This window comes from Pelobates fuscus, chromosome 6, assembly GCF_036172605.1.
Source record: "Pelobates fuscus isolate aPelFus1 chromosome 6, aPelFus1.pri, whole genome shotgun sequence".
Taxonomy (NCBI): Eukaryota; Metazoa; Chordata; class Amphibia; order Anura; family Pelobatidae; genus Pelobates; species Pelobates fuscus.
Window position 1 is genome coordinate 227,843,480 of NC_086322.1, and position 18,372 is coordinate 227,861,851.

Below are 18,372 nucleotides of genomic sequence, written 5' to 3' on the forward strand. Positions count from 1 at the left end.
GGCTGGGTCAAAGGAGGATACAATAGGTTAGATGAACAATTTTGCAACAATTATGTACAAAGGCCACGTGTAAACATTAAAGCATTACTAGTACCGTGACCAGTCCATTGATATGGAGTGATCATGGTGTAAGAAACGCTTCACATACAGAGATATTAATACTGTTGCTAGAGGTGTAACTCCACGTCTGGCAAAGAGCCCACAGCTGGTGGTCTCAGCCAATGATTGACTGGTAGTAGCAGCATCAGGCTTTTACAGCTCTGCACAATCCCAATGTCATTCAGCTGCCATTCGTTGATGCTTGTCCCCATGACGATATCCAGATAAGCTGTTGTAAATATGTTGCCTCCTTAGGAGGGAATGGAGCCATGGTATTCCTTGCACTATATCCTCTACAGCCCCCTACGATACTTGGAGGAACCCTTTGATGATGCCTATATATTGCTGTGATTTAGTATCATATTACATATTGGCAAGTTAATGATCTGTTTGTATCAGAAATCTGCATATTCATAGACACACACGTATGTAGTGTATATGTGATATATATAAATGTGAAAAATGATCTACAGCAGCACTATGTATTAGTCCTACAATATACACTAAGTGGACGTTATAAAGAGCTTAGAAGTGCTCATTTGCATAGAGACCAATGTCATGCATGGTCATACCATCTATTCTTGATTGCATACTTGCAATGCTTGGCAACTTTCCTTTTGTATCTGCCGAAAAGTAACAATGTTTAATGAATATATGTTATGCTGTGTTTTTGCTGAGTATATTCAAATATACAATGTAAGTAGCTCAGAATGAAACAAGTCTACCAAGCAATGATAGTCATAATACTGAATAACTACGTAATTGCCACATCTGCTTATTTTAATGTTTAGGTAGGTTATAGTATGCCTTAGAGCCAAACATTTTACTGCAGTTTCAACACGCATTATGCATGGTTTTTTTTTTTATCTCTACTGAAACGACAATATAAATTTGTATCTTAGAAAAATAGTCTTATTAAACCCAAATACATTGCCCTTGTCGTGTATAAAGTATTTTAGCAATCATATTACAATGAAACCTAAAGTAAAAAAAATGCTGTATGTGTGCTTCTGAGTTTGGACTTATTTGTGACAAGAAATTGCGTACATACCATCAGTGCTTTCATATAAATTGATCTTTTAAACCTCCTTACTCACAAGAACAAAATATCTCCATTCTCCGATATCAAGAGCAAAGCACCAGTTTATCCAAAGCGAAACTTAAGTCTGTATCTAACTGGACTGCTGTTTTTCTTCGATTGGGTGGGTACAGTCTTTGGTACAGTCTTTGGATTAATGGGTGAAGCTGCCTTCTTCTTTTCCGGAGATCTGACAGTGAAGGAGATTTCTGGAGTCTCTGAGTATTTTATCCTGGGAAGGAAGTGTGTGGATATGTGTTGAGGCTTTACCCTTGGACTGCATCCTCTTTTTGCCTTTCCCCTCTTATTTAATGCCACGTACCATCTCCGTCCTGTTTTTTCAGTCCTGTAAATAGCTGAAGCATAGGTGTTATAGCTGTTTTCTTGATACCTTTCCATGAATTTGCACTCATCCGAAAATCTGGGCTGTAACACAGACAAAAATACCAAACCAAAACAATAATAATTAATTAAGGCATTCTTATGTGACACAGCAAATTGAAAAAAAATGTACAAACATTTCCAAAACTAAACATGGTAATAATTTATTATATTTTTATTTTTGACATAGTATCACTTGAGTAGACTATAATGAAGATCCATGACATTTTCATGACTGTTGGTGGCTTACCTCACCACAACAGATTGCTCAGCAGCTTAATAACATTTTGAATTGTGGAGAACTACGAACCGCACAGTCCAGCAAATAACCGTGCTAATGCTTTACTGTGTGATACATAAAGAATTAACTTAGGTGTTTACTATGTCTTCACAAACTTTCTAGAACATCTCTAAATGCAGTGTTTGCTACATATTTTGTATCACATAGGTTTATCATAATGATTTCTCCATAATTACATCTTTTGTGTTGTTCTATTGTGCGTTAGATTCAAGCAAGTGCGGAAGAGTTGCAAACATGTAATAAACGTTGACATGCACTGTGTCAAAAACTTTGTTCACAATATCCTTTTAGACCTGCACCTGCACTGGGTAAAAGTCATTTTAGTATGCACTCTTTTTCGACTTTAGAAATAGCACAAAAAAGCAAATGTGAATGTATGCTTGACAACACTGTCTAAAATGATTAGAGATAGACAGAGAATTAATCCTATAAAGCCTAAGTCAAACATATCCTCACGACTGTGTAGAAATATCCTTAGATGCAGTAGATAAAGCTAGAACACTTGGAAGATGTAGTGATTAGCCGAAGATGACCTCTATACTACCTCTATAGTACAAGTAAATCAATTCCTATTAAAACAAACTTTGATTAGAAGAAAAGTGTCAAATTTATTTTTAAAAGATAAAATTATCTGCAAAAGATAACATAAAACAATATAGTCATGCTTATATCTAAAAAGTGAATGTCTGTTGACAGGTATATAATTATTTTAATTATCTGAGTTGTTTGACATATTGTTGGTATAATTTGTAATGGAATAGATTATATTACCAGGAAAATAAAAATGCATAGGTATATGTTTTTTTTTTTTAAACTCTGAACTCAATAATATTCATTCTGCATTTAGTTTAATTTTTTATTGGTTGCACATTAACCCTTTAAGGACCGGCCTGTTTTTGTGATGCTGTACGTTAACGACCAGGGCTCTTTTAACACTTTTGTGGTGTTTTTGTTTAGCTGTAATTTTCCTCTCTCTCATGTACTGTTCACATACAAATTATATAAAAAGGGCTTTCTTTACATACCATTATTTGTGCCATGTCATATAATTTACTTAAAAAAAAAATATGGTGAAAAATTGAAAACAAAAAACTTGTTTTTTGACTTTTGCTTGAAAAATCTTTTACTTACCTACGAAAGCTAATGAAAAAAACTGCTAAATAGATTCAAAATTTTGTCCTGAGTTTGAAAACACCCAGTGTTTACATGCTTTTTTGCTTCTTTTTTGTAAGCTATAGGGCTATAAGTACAAATAGAAAAATTATGTTTCAAAATTTTTTTTTAAAATGTATCAATAGTGACATTGTAACACTATTATCTGTCATAAATCTCTGAATCACACTGCACATGTACATATTTTTTTTTAAGTAGACAACCCAGGGTATTCAATATGGGGTATGTTCAGTCTTTTTTAGTAGCCACTTAGTCACAAACACTGGCCAAAGTTAGCGTTCATATTTGTTTGTGTGTGAAAAAAGTAAAAAACTAAATTGAAAGCAAATTTTGGCCAGTGTTTGTGACTAAGTGGCTACTAAAAAAGACTGGACATACCCCATTTGCAATACCTTGGGTTGTCTTCTTTTTCAAATGGTATGCCATAATGGGGTTAATTCTCATTCCTGGGCTACCATTCGCTCTCAAATGCAACGTAAACAACCTGCCAATTTTCAATGTAAAAATGTTTGACCGTTATATTTGACCCTGTAACTTTCAAAAACGCTATAAAACCTGTACATGGGGGGTACTGTTATAGTCGGGAGACTTTGCTGAACACAAATATTATCACTGTATTTTACCCTGTAACTTTCTATGACACCTTAAAACCTTTACATGGGGGGTACTGTTTTGCTCGGGAGACTACGCTGAACACAAATATTAGTGATTCAAAACAGTAAAACATATCACAACAATTATATCATCATAAAAGTGCTGTTTGTGTGTGAAAAATGCAAAAAAAAAAGTCACTTTCACTGACAATATCATTGCTGTGATATGTTTTACTGTTTTAAATCACTAATATTTGTGTTCAGCGAAGTCTCCCGAGTAAAACAGTACCCCCCATGTAAAGGTTTTAGGGTGTCATAGAAAGTTACAGGGTAAAATACAGTGCTAGCAAATTAAATTCTCTGGACTTTTTGCCTGGGTTGTAAGGCAAGTCCCTCAAATTGCAATCAATACAATTACTTAATTATGTAAAAATATTACATAAATACACACGTAGAATTTAAATATATATGCATATTTATATATTTAAAGTCTACATGTATATTTATATAATTATTTATGTAATTTTGTATATGGACATGTATATTTCGTATTATTTGTATTTATTTATATATAGATATATATACAATTTTATTCTAAGTGTATTTTGATATAAATATATATATATATATATATATATTTATATCAAAATACAGTTAGAATAAAATTTCATATAGATATATAATTTTTTTAACATTTTAATTATTATTTTAAAAAAAATTAATTTAATTTACTTATTATTTGTATTTGATAATAATATATATATACAATATATATAGTTATTATATATATATTATATATATATGTGTGTAATTTAATTATAAGTGCATTTTTATATTAATATATGTATATATTAATATAAAAATACACTCAGTATGACATTATATATATGATATATAGACATATACACACACATATATAATTCTTTTTTTTATTAACATTAACCTTTATTTTTTTTACACTTGCAGGGAGACTGCCTGTCAGCACAGGCAGTCCCCCTGCAGGCAGACACTAGGACACCTATTGTGGCCATGTGACCGCTCTGTTGAGCAATCACATGGCCCCAGGGGTCCTAATTCGCCATGGGGAGACTGCTTGGGCTGCAGGCCATCTCCCCACACTGGGAGCACCGTTGATCGCCGCCGGGTGAATGACAGTGATCGGGTGAGTACATAATACTGTTGTGACGGTTCAGCATGTTAAGTCGTTAAGGGGTTAAAAGAACACTCTCAGCCCATAGCAATGTAAGCTCATTTAAGTTATTGTGGTGGTAAACAAAATTATAAACGCAACACTTTTGTTTTTGCCCCAATTTTTCATGCATGGCCAGCATACTCACCGGACATGTCACCCATTGAGCATTTTTGGGATGCTTTGGATCGGCGTACACAACAGCATGTTCCAGGTCCTGCCAATATCCAGCAACTTCGCACAGCCATTGAAGAGGAGTTGACCAACATTCCACAGGCCACAATCAACAACCTGATCAACTCTATGCGAAGGAGATGTGTTGCACTGCGTGAGGCAACTGGTGGTCACACCAGATACCGACTGTTTTTTGGACCCCCCCCCAGAATCCCCCAATGTAGTAAAACTGCACATTTTAGAGTGGCCTTTTATTGTGGCCAGCCTAAGCCACACCTGTGCAATAATCATGCTGTCTAATCAGCATATTGATATACCACACCTGTGAGGTGGATGGATTATCTCGGCAAAGGAGAAGTGCTCACTAACCCAGATTAAGACAGATTTGTGAACAATATTTGTGAGAAACAGGCCTTTTGCGTACATAGAAAAAGTCTTAGAGTTCAGCTCATGAAAAATGGGTGCAAAAGCAAAAGTGTTGTGTTTTTAATTTTGTTCAGTGTATATATATATATATATATATATATATATTTGTGTGTGTATATACATATATATATATATATATATATATATATATACACATACACACATACACACAAACACACAAACACACATTTTCTCACATTTATACATACGTACTCACACTTTCACATTCACACAGATGAACAGATACGATTTTTTTTATTTTTAGCCTCCTTTTTCCTACCTTTACCTGGGAGAGTTGGAGAAGATCCACACACCCGGTGGCCAGTGGTGAGCTGCTGTGATCGCAATGTGCACTGATTTTGGCAGATATATGTAATAAAGTGTTATTACATACACCTGCCACCATCACAAGTCTGGGCAGTTTACAAGTAAAGAATACTCCAAGCATCTTATATTCTGTTGGACATTTTATTTTGGTGCAACCTGTACATATATTTTGTATTATCTTGTTTTATATTATTCATTAAAGAGCTGAGGGTATCCCTTACTACCAGTGTTTGTTGCCTGCTTACAATTCTACATATAGTTGCCTTTTAGTGCTCATGCTACTTTCTATTATTAGTAATTTAAATGGGCTGAGTAAGCACCTGCAGTGCCAGAAATGCACCTGCTCTACTTAATAGGGAATCCAGTAGCAGTACCACTAGGGGGTATGTTTACATGGCAGAGGTAGCATCCACAAATATCGTCAGTCTCACATAAAAAAAAAACATGTCCCCCATATAGCAAATATCTAAAAATCCTTCTAATATAAAAAAATAAAATGTGAAGACCCCTGTCATGGGTTGGCTTCTGTTGATACATCGATGGGTGCATTGATTCACCTGTCTAAAGTCTTATACAGTTAGTTCCAAAAATATTCAAGTTACAGTTAAATAATGAATGGGATTGAAGTGCAGTCTCTCGGCTTTAATTTGAGGGTATTCACATCCAAATTGGAGGAAGGGCTTATAAATTACAGCTCTTTAATATGTAGCTCCCTCTTTTCCAAGGGATCATAAGTAATTCGACTATTGACTCAGAAGCTGTTTCAAGGACAGGTGTGTGCTATTCCTTCATTATTTATTCATCAATTAAGCAGGTAAGAGGTCTGGAGTTGATTCACATTTGAAAGCTGTTGCCGTGAACAATATGCAGTCAAAGGAGTGAAACAAAAAACAAAACCAATCAGAGAGAAATCAGGAATTTTACGAGTGGCCCACTCAACAGTTTGGTAAATTTTGAGAGAAAAAACGCACTTGTAAGCTCTGCAACAAAAAAAGGTCTAGACATCCACGTAAATAATAGTGGTGGATGATCATATGATCCTTTCCATGGTAAAGAAAAAGCCCTTCACAACATCCAGCCAAGTGAAGAACACTCTATACGAGATAGGCATATCATTATCCAAGTCTACCATAACGAGAAGACTTCATGAGAGGAAATACAGTGGGCTCCCCAGAATATGCAAACTATTCATAAGCCTCTAGACTTTGCCAAAAACATCTGAAAAAGCCAGCCCAGTTCTGGAACAGCATTTGGACAGATGAAGTTAAGATCAATCTGTACCAAATGATGGGAAGAAAAAAGTATGGAGGAGGCTTGGAACGGCTCATGATCCAAAGCATACCACATCATCTGTAAAACACAGTGCAGACAATATGATGGCATGGGCATGTATGGCTTCTTTGGCACTGGATCACTAGTGGTTATTGATTATGTGACAGAAGACAGAAACAGCTAGATGAATTCTCAAGTGTATAAGAATATATTGTCTGCTCAGGATTGATTGGACGGCGCTTCACTTTACAGACGGGCAATGACCCAAAATATATTGTGAAAACAACCCAGAGGTTTTGCTTTCATGTCTGAGTCAATCATCTGACCTCAACCCGAGCAAACATGCATTTTACTTGGTGAAGACAAAACTTAAAGCAGAAACCACAAACAACACCTGAAGACAGCTGCAGTAAAGGCATTGCAAAGCAACACAAAGGAGGAAACCCGGCGTTTGGTGATGTCCATATGTCCCAGACTTCAAGCAGTTATTGCCTGCAAAGGATTCTCAAGAAAGTATTCAAAATGTATGTATGTCAAATTACATTTGAGCCCCTGAAATAAACACTAAATTGTTGTAATATTAGTGCATACGCATGCTTAAGGGAATCTATAGTGTTAGGAATATAAATCTGTATTCCTAACATTATGGAGCCCTCTGCTCCCACACTCCCTTGTGCCTCCCCCCCCCGGCAGCTAAAGGGTTACAAAAAAATTTTAGTCGCTTACCTAATTCCAGCACCAATGTCTCTTGTCGCTGTGTCGGAGGTACACCTCTTCCGACATCCTCCATCGGGGGTTGGTAATGTGCATGAGCGGCGAGTGTTGCAAGCACATTAGGCCCTCCCCATAGAAAAGCATTGCTTCAATGCTTTCCTATGGGATTAGTGAATCTGGATGTCCTCATGCATTGATTGACAGACACTAGAGGCAGTCTTAGTCCTGCAATGTAGGTATTGCAGTTTCTCAAAATGAGATGAAGTGGTTGGGGTGACTATATTATCCCTTTGAAAACTCATATCTTTCTGTCTGAATTTCTATCTATCTACCTATCTTCACAATTTAATAATTAAAGAGTTCCTGAAACTACATTGAAAAAAATTTAATATCATCTTGAGTTAGACATTCACTATAAAAGCGTTAACAGACCATTCATCATGGGATGTTTTGAGAAGTATGGGAAGAGAAGGTGGAGTAAGCATATGGAATCTATAGTATAGTGTTATGCACCCAGGAGTGTCTGCAGATGGAATGAGTCATGCTTCTCACTCCTGACACTTGAGTAAGCTGAAATAGTCTTTTGTGACTAAACAAAAACTAATAAATTAAGTTATGGCTAGACAATGAAGTACAAAGATAAATACGCCTGGGATAGAATTCATATCTGATTGATAGATCATTAGTTGATTGAAGACGTTTTCTCTCTTTAAGGTTGAGTCCATCAAATTAAAATGTCTTCAGGGACAAATTAAAGCCTATCATTGCCTAAAAAGTTGGAGCTTAACCATGTGTTAGGAATGACGTTAGAAGAAGTAAAAACTGTTGACAATGTTATTAAGTGTTCTTTGACTGCAACTTTCCCATAAACTATGTGATATGTTTTACAACATTATGTGTGTCTATTGGTAAGACAATAAGTAGGCATGAAAATAAATAGACAAAACACCCAGTCTCTCAATAGTAGAGTCTATAGGCCTTCTGTGATAGCGCCAGAATGGTGATTGCAGTTGATGACACAAGCCATTTGTGGAAACACAAAAAAGGACTATAATAACTCTTTATACCTAACAGCAACAAAGTTGCATGTGGCGTTTTTGCTCTGCTAACAGCGATTAAGCAGTGCTAATTACCAGGACTTTCACACTGGGTTTAAGCTGCTTTTATTGGGAATACTGAGGATTATGTGTACTAAGAAGTGTAAGAGGATACTTTAACTAATTTAAGATCATTAAAGAAGAAAATAAAACATGTCTTGCTGTGTAATCCATATCGTATTTCCTCTCTGGACATGCTGAGGCTCATGGCAAAAAAAACAATGGCTTCCAAATTTCAAACATTGATAATGTTAGTGAAACCATCAGATTATCATGACAAATCACCCATCCAGTGAGTCAACACAAATCAGTTGTTAGAAATATTTGAGAAGGTATGAGGATAATTTACTAAGATTGTGTTAAAGGGAATGAATATGTAAAATGCACACTTTTTGAGGTATAAATGTAATATGCTATCTTTACAATGTAATCATTAAAGAGTTCCTGAAACACACTCTCTCTCTCTCTCTCTCTATATATATATATATATATATATATATATTTCCTGAAAATCTACATATATAAATGAAATAATCTAATATATATATATATATATATATATATATTTATATATATATATTGCTTTTAGACCTCGAAAAGTGTGCATTTTATTACCTTAATTGAGAATGTAAAAAAGGAACAACATTTTGTAAAATAAAAAAATGAACTATCTAAAATATTAACAAGACATTCTCTATAGTCATGTCTGTAACTAATTAAAGAGTATTAGAGCATTCTCATTCTCATACATATTCATTCCCATTAACACAATTCTAGTAAATTACCCTTATATGTTCTCAATATGCTTATACAGGGCCGGATTAACATAGGGGCTGATGGAGCTGCAGCTCCAGGCCCAGGCCCATGGAATAGGCCCATTTAAAAAAAAAAAAAAAATTTTTTTTTTTTTTTTTTTTTACACACTACTCTTAGGTTTGCCACCTGACCAGTATTTTACTGGCACAGCCGGTATTTGAAGCTGCCTGGCCATGCCAGTATTGCAGTAATAACGGCAATACAAATGCAGGTATTTTTCTCAGAATAAATGGAGATTACTCTGCAATACCAGCACCAGCCAGTAGGGGTCACTGTGTGTGGAGAGAGGCAGGGATAGGAAGTTACAGCATATCCCTGCCTTTCTCTACTACTCACTGATCCGTGGGGGAGCGGCAACACAGCACAGAGTCCAGACAGCAGCTCTACAGCTCAGGTAAGTGAGAGAGGGGGGAAAGGCAGCAGGGACACATGGGGACACTGAGACACTAGGGGACACATGGGGACACTGAAACACTAGGGGACATTGAGACACTAGCGGACATATGGGGACACTGAGACACTAGGGGACACAGACCCTAGGGGACACATGGGGACACAGACACTAGGGGACACTGAGACACTAGGACACATGGGGACACATACACTGGGAGACCTGGGAACGCTGAGACACTTGGGGACACTGGAAAACATGGGGACACTGAGACACTAGGGGACACTGAGACACTAGGGGACATATGGGGACACTGAGACACTAGAGGACACATGGGGACACAGACACTAGGGGACACTGAGACACTAGGACACATGGGGACACAGGCACTGGGAGACCTGGGAACACTGAGACACTTGGGGACACTGGAAAACATGGGGACACTGAGACACATGGAGACACTGGGACACATGGGGATGCTGTGAGACATAGGGACATTGGGAGACACTGAGACATTGGGACACGGAGACACTATGTCCTCATGTCTCCCAGTGTCCCCATGTCCCCCAGCCAGTGTCCCTAGTGTCCCCAAGTCTCCCAGTGCCTGTGTCGCATGTCTCTCAGTGTGCCTAGTGTCCCCATGTCTCCCAGTGTCCCTATATGTCCCAGTGTCCCCATGTCTATGTCCACAACTGTCCCCATGTCTACCAGTGTCCCCAAGTGTATGTCTCCCAGCCAGTGTCCCCAGTGTCCCCTAGTCTCCCAGTGTCTGTGTTCCCATGTCTCTGTGTCCCTAGTGTCTTAGTGTCCTAAAATATTTCAGTGTCCCCATGTCTCCCAGTTTCCCTAAATTTCTCAGTGTCCCCATGTCTCGCTGTGTTCCCAGTATCCTAGTGACATGGGGGCACACTGAGACATTAGGACACTGGGAGAAATGGGGACACTGAGACACTGGGAGACTAGGGGACTGGGCGACATGGGGACACTTACACTGTGATACATAGGGACACTGAGACACTGGGTGACTTGCGAGACTGAGACACAGGGAGACAGTGGGAGCAATCCATCTATACAGCAGAATCAAACTGTGAGTAGTTTGTTGGTGATTTTACAGAATTTTCTCTGATGTCACTCCTTGTGATTTACATCATGTGATGTCACGCATAACTAATTAATTATACAAATTAATTATACAAATGATTAAGGCTGGTATTTTTTTCCAAGAAAGGTGGCAACCTTAACTACTCTTCACATACTCTTGCTTAAAGGAGCACTATAGGGTCAGGAACACAATCATGTATTTCTGACCCTAATTTGTTAAAACCGCCACCCTGGCCCCTTCTTGCCTCCCTAAATATAGCAAAATATTACTTGTATTCAAGTCTACAGCTGCTGGCTCTGCCTCTGAACTGACTGTCTGCTGACATCATCAGAAGTGGTGGTCTGAGCAAATTACAATACTTCCCCATAGGTTTGTCTGAGACTGTCAACTAGGCAGATCAGGGGCAGAGCCAGCACAAGTCCAACATAGCCCTGGCCAATCAACATCTCCTCATAAAGATACATTGAATCAATGCATCTCTATGAGGAAAGTTCAGTGTCTGCATGCAGAGGGTGGAGACTCTGAATGGCAGTGCTGCACACTAGGCAGTACTGCCCCAGGAAGCACCTCTAGCAGCCATCTAAGGAGCGGCCAGTGGAGTTATTTTCTCTGAAAAGAGACAGTGTTTACTGCAAAAAGCCTGAATGGAATGATTCTACTTACCAGAACAAATACAATAAGCTGTAGTTGTTCTGGTGACTATAGTGTCCCTTTAAGTTTGGAAGCTTAAGAGGGATGTATGGGAACAAAACTTGTGTGGACTGGCTGACAATAAAATTAGTTTAGATAATGCAGACGTTGGTCTCTCTAACACTGTGGCATGTCCCCTTTCTTCTATACTCACTACATACACCTTTTCTCTGTCTCAGACAATATACCAGGAACGTCTGCCTGCTATTAAGAAGGTAAGGAGACAAGTGGACCAGCAAGTGCTAGGGTACAGTCCTTAGAAAGCATGGAGTGAGTGCATCATTAGACGCATTTATGTCAAGCTCAGGGTGCTGCCTGCATAGTATGCCCTTACTTGGACAGCCTGCAGGATTTGCAGGCAGCCTGACATGCATTCATGCCAGGCTGACCTTCCAATTCTTTGGACAAACATGCCCCCTTTTTGGGCATGTTCACCCCCTTTTGGCGGGTCTGGTAACGTGATTCGCGCCAGTGGCACACCCTTTTACCCCACCCATTGACTTCCTGCTTCACTGGACACTGCTGTTAGGGGTTATGGATTTACTTGAAAGATGAAAGCATACGTTAGAGAGAGATTAGCATAGAGTATGTCTTTTCTTATAGCTGCATCCTATGAGTTTCCCTCCAGCACCATCTCCATCAGATACATGACGCTTGGGAGGTATGACTGTTTTAGTGTTTTTGGTCGGTAAGATTCCGTAAATAGGCCCATCATAATTGTCAGCACCAGGCCCACTGTGCTCTTAATCCGGCCCTGTGCTTATATATGCTTAATAGTCCTAATATTTTCAAAATATTATAACTGCATACATGAACTGCTTTATAAAGCTAAAAATATATATTTTTATGATATTGATTTTTATTTTTTTTTACTATCATGACTAGTGCATGGATGTCTAAAACACATTTAGCCAATTTTTCATATGGTCTGAGTTGCTAAAAAAAAAACAACACCACTATATATATATATATATATATATATATATATATATATATAAATAAGAAAACCAAGATGCTTGCTCTCCTGGATTAGAGAGTAATTGCCCGGTGCTGGTCAGGCACAAGATTCAAAAAAAATGATTGGAAATGACCGCACAAATATAACTTTTATTCTATATCATTTAAAAATATTGACGTTTCAGCCCCAATACATGGGCTTTCATCAGGATGGCAATATTTCATCCTGATAAAAGCCCATGTATTGGGGCTGAAACATCAATATTTTTAAATGATATAGAATAAAAGTTATATATATTTTATTTTTACTATCATCAAGTCCTTGGAGTGTGGTCATTTCCAATCATTTATATATATATATATATATATATATATATATATATATATATATATATATATATATATATATATATATTCCTTTTATCAATTTTGTAGCTCGTCTCTGATATCCTTCTTTAGAACAGGTGCCCAAAATTGCACAGCATATTCAAGGTGTGGTCTCACCAGTGATTTATAAAGAGTCAAAATTATAGTTTCATCCCGAGAATTTATGCCCCTATTTATACATGACAAAACCTTACTGGCCTTAGCAACTGCAGATTGACATTGCATATTGCTGCCTAATTTGTTGTCTATAACAATTCCCAAATCCTTCTCATTTGTGGTTATCCCTAATTCACTACCATTTAGGGTTTAAGTTGCTTGTGCATTCTTGACCCCGAAGTGCATAACTTTGCATTTCTCTACATTAAAGTTAATCTGCCATTTTAGTGCCCAGTCCCCCAATCTATCCAAAGGAATATCCTGCTCACATTTTATTACTTTACAAATTTTGTGTCATCTGCAAACACTGAAACATGGCTTTCAATGCCTATTTCAAGATAATTTATAAATATTTTAAATAGAAGCGGTCCGAAAACAGAACCCTGAGGGACACCACTTACCACTTTTGTCCAGCACAAAAACTCGTTGTACTCTATCCATAAGCCAATGTTCTACCCAAAAACAAGAATATTCATCTAGACCAATTTCTTTTAGTTTGAGGACTAACCTATTGTGAGGAACCATATCAAATGCCTTGGCAAAATCCAAGTAGATCACATCCTCTGCAATACCCTGATCTATACTTCTACTTACATCTTCGTAGAATGCAATTCGGTTAGTTTGACATGACATATGTTTCATAAAACCATAATGATTATTGCTATTAAGAAAGTTCTTCCCCTTGAATTCCTGAATATTATCCCTTAATAGCCCTTCAAATATTTCCCAGTCACAGAAGTTAAGCTCACATGTCTATAATTTCCGGGAAAGGATTTTGAACCATTTTTAATTATAGAACCGACATCTGCCTTCCTCCAATCCTCAGGTACAATACCTGAAACAAAAGAATCTTGAAAAATTAAATAAAGAGGTTCACTTATTTCACACTTCGCTCATTTAGTACTCGTGGGTGAATACCGTCAGGCCCCGGAGCTTTATTCACATTATTTTCTATAACCTTGTCTCGAATCATCCAATCACAAGTTGTCTGCACGTTTTTGCAGCAATCATTTGCTTATCTCTTGTCATAGGATCCTCATTAACATATACTGAAGAAAAATTGTTATTTAAAATGTGTACCTTTTCCTGGTCTTTATTAGCTAACAGACCCATCTCTGTTTCCAGTGTACCTACACTTTTTGTTTTATAGAATTATTGTACGTGAAAAAAAAATGTGGGTTGGTTTTGCAAAGACCATGATGACTGGTATGCTAATATTACTGGTTTATCAATATCTTTGTTTAAAACTGCAAAACCTGGCTACTTGCATACTTGTGCACTGAACACTTATCGTACAATGTTGATTCTTTTTATGAACTCACTGTCTTTTGTGTCTTTGTTTAAAACTTCAAAACCTAGTCAAATCTTATTGACAAAAATAAATAAAAATTCAACTGATTAAATTAAAGTATTGGGTTTATTAGCTGGATTAGAGAGTAATTGCCCGGTGCTGGTCAGGCACAAGATTCAAAAAAAATGATTGGAAATGACCGCACAAATATAACTTTTATTCTATATCATTTAAAAATATTGACGTTTCAGCCCCAATACATGGGCTTTCATCAGGATGGCAATATTTCATCCTGATAAAAGCCCATGTATTGGGGCTGAAACATCAATATTTTTAAATGATATAGAATAAAAGTTATATATATTTTATTTTTACTATCATCAAGTCCTTGGAGTGTGGTCATTTCCAATCATTTATATATATATATATATATATATATATATATATATATATATATATATATATATATATATATTCCTTTTATCAATTTTGTAGCTCGTCTCTGATATCCTTCTTTAGAACAGGTGCCCAAAATTGCACAGCATATTCAAGGTGTGGTCTCACCAGTGATTTATAAAGAGTCAAAATTATAGTTTCATCCCGAGAATTTATGCCCCTATTTATACATGACAAAACCTTACTGGCCTTAGCAACTGCAGATTGACATTGCATATTGCTGCCTAATTTGTTGTCTATAACAATTCCCAAATCCTTCTCATTTGTGGTTATCCCTAATTCACTACCATTTAGGGTTTAAGTTGCTTGTGCATTCTTGACCCCGAAGTGCATAACTTTGCATTTCTCTACATTAAAGTTAATCTGCCATTTTAGTGCCCAGTCCCCCAATCTATCCAAAGGAATATCCTGCTCACATTTTATTACTTTACAAATTTTGTGTCATCTGCAAACACTGAAACATGGCTTTCAATGCCTATTTCAAGATAATTTATAAATATTTTAAATAGAAGCGGTCCGAAAACAGAACCCTGAGGGACACCACTTACCACTTTTGTCCAGCACAAAAACTCGTTGTACTCTATCCATAAGCCAATGTTCTACCCAAAAACAAGAATATTCATCTAGACCAATTTCTTTTAGTTTGAGGACTAACCTATTGTGAGGAACCATATCAAATGCCTTGGCAAAATCCAAGTAGATCACATCCTCTGCAATACCCTGATCTATACTTCTACTTACATCTTCGTAGAATGCAATTCGGTTAGTTTGACATGACATATGTTTCATAAAACCATAATGATTATTGCTATTAAGAAAGTTCTTCCCCTTGAATTCCTGAATATTATCCCTTAATAGCCCTTCAAATATTTCCCAGTCACAGAAGTTAAGCTCACATGTCTATAATTTCCGGGAAAGGATTTTGAACCATTTTTAATTATAGAACCGACATCTGCCTTCCTCCAATCCTCAGGTACAATACCTGAAACAAAAGAATCTTGAAAAATTAAATAAAGAGGTTCACTTATTTCACACTTCGCTCATTTAGTACTCGTGGGTGAATACCGTCAGGCCCCGGAGCTTTATTCACATTATTTTCTATAACCTTGTCTCGAATCATCCAATCACAAGTTGTCTGCACGTTTTTGCAGCAATCATTTGCTTATCTCTTGTCATAGGATCCTCATTAACATATACTGAAGAAAAATTGTTATTTAAAATGTGTACCTTTTCCTGGTCTTTATTAGCTAACAGACCCATCTCTGTTTCCAGTGTACCTACACTTTTTGTTTTATAGAATTATTGTACGTGAAAAAAAAATGTGGGTTGGTTTTGCAAAGACCATGATGACTGGTATGCTAATATTACTGGTTTATCAATATCTTTGTTTAAAACTGCAAAACCTGGCTACTTGCATACTTGTGCACTGAACACTTATCGTACAATGTTGATTCTTTTTATGAACTCACTGTCTTTTGTGTCTTTGTTTAAAACTTCAAAACCTAGTCAAATCTTATTGACAAAAATAAATAAAAATTCAACTGATTAAATTAAAGTATTGGGTTTATTAGCTACAGCTTGCAGCTTGCGGAGACTTGAACGAAATCAACTGAGATGGAAAAAAAAAAAAAAAAAAATTCTTCATGGGTTGATATTTTTTTTCAAGTATTTTGTCCTAAATTCTACAAGTGAATCTCAAGTTTCCAGAGTTTGTTGTTTGAATCTATTAATGTATGTAAAGAAGGAGCTATAGGATAAATACTTGGAAAGTTGTTTCACATTTAAGATACGTTCTTTTAAAAAGAAAACAATTATGTTACAGGGATCAAAATACATTTTTTGAGTCCGTTTTTCATATGCAAGTGATGCTAATTAGCATAATGACATAAGACACTAGAAATTCTTCGGAGACCATCTCAATTCTTTGGAGACCATCTCAAGAGATTCAGGGGGATACAGAACTTAAAAATGTACTGATGCTATGTGAATAATAATTAAAGTAAAAAAAATGTTGTATGAAAAGATACATGGCATTCAATGGACAAAATATGCTTGGAAAAACTGTTCTCAAAGATTTACCAGCATCTCTTTAGGTGTTATCACAGAGCTTACAATGCAACATATACAAGGTTATTCGATAAAGTAAGAATTCAAGGTGAATTTCAACTTTTAAAGCGGCACTGTCATGGCCGAATCCCATTTTTTTTTAACCCCCCTCCCGCCTCCACTACATCTAACCGACCCCTTAGTAACCCCCAAATGCCCCTAAGCCCCCCATATTACCTATTTTTTAATCTTTATTTTCTGCCCCGATCTATATTCAGGGCGCCGCCTTCTGTGTGTGGGTAGATGAAGTCCCTGTGGGACACATCATCTGCCCACACTAGATAGCGCTGTAATTCCCGCACATGCCCTGTGAAACACATGCAAATGGAAATGTCATCTATTCATTCATCAGAAAGCCGAATGAATAAATAGAAATGTCAGACGAACAATCAAACACTAAGCACTACCTACCCCCATCACCCTAAAAAAAGTGAGGGGAGAATAAAATAACTAACCTGTAAATAAAAATTAAACTTACCATTTGACGTCTTCTTTTTTCTAAAATCTTCATTTTTCAGCCCCCAAAAAGGCCAAATAAAAGGCCATCATACCCGTCGAACTTAAAATAAATTAAAAAACCCGAGGGCAAATAATAAATCCTGCCGAAAAAGAAAAAAAACAGACACTAAAAAAATTAATCCATCTTAACCCATGGAGGGCTCCGCGCAGACTGAGCTCTGCAGGGCGGGGGAAGGCTTATAAAGCCTTGCCCCGCCCTGCAATTAGGCTAAGAACACTCTGATTGGTTGGTTTAAGCCAATCAGAGTGCTCTTTGTCATTTTACACAGCGTGTGAAAATTCCAAAGAACCTTACATCCCGCCCATTGTGATTTATGGCCCCCACCCACGGCGCAGGGGTGGGGGCCGGGGGAGGGGAGGACAGTAGGCCCCCCTCATTGTCATTTAGGGCCCCACCCGTCGCCCATGGATGGGGGCGGTTAGTAGGTTGCTCACTGTTTAATAGACATGCCCCTACTCGCGGTATAGTGAGTAGGGGCTGAATTTACTGATACTAAGTAATCTTTACTTAGTATTAGTCAAGTTGGCTGAAAGACCAATTTAGGTCTTTCAGCCTTTTAGTAGATAACTCCCTGATACAGTGGGAATTAAGTGGTTATCTACTAAGCGGCTGCAAGATGCAGCCACAGCACGAATAGGATCGGAGTTTCATTCATTCGAAAGAAAATGTGATCCGA

The 18,372-nt window shown here is 37.1% G+C and overlaps 1 protein-coding gene across 1 annotated transcript in view; it reads right to left on the reverse strand.

Annotated features, from left to right (window-relative positions):
• Positions 1–920: 920 nt before the first annotated feature.
• The window catches only part of FGF5 (fibroblast growth factor 5), a 62,336-nt gene continuing 44,884 nt past the window's right edge, over positions 921–18,372 (reverse strand). The window contains exon 3 of the mRNA XM_063425362.1: positions 921–1,603. Within this exon, the coding sequence (XP_063281432.1) occupies positions 1,244–1,603 (360 nt within the window). The 3' untranslated portion in view covers positions 921–1,243. The remainder of the gene's footprint in view (positions 1,604–18,372) is intronic.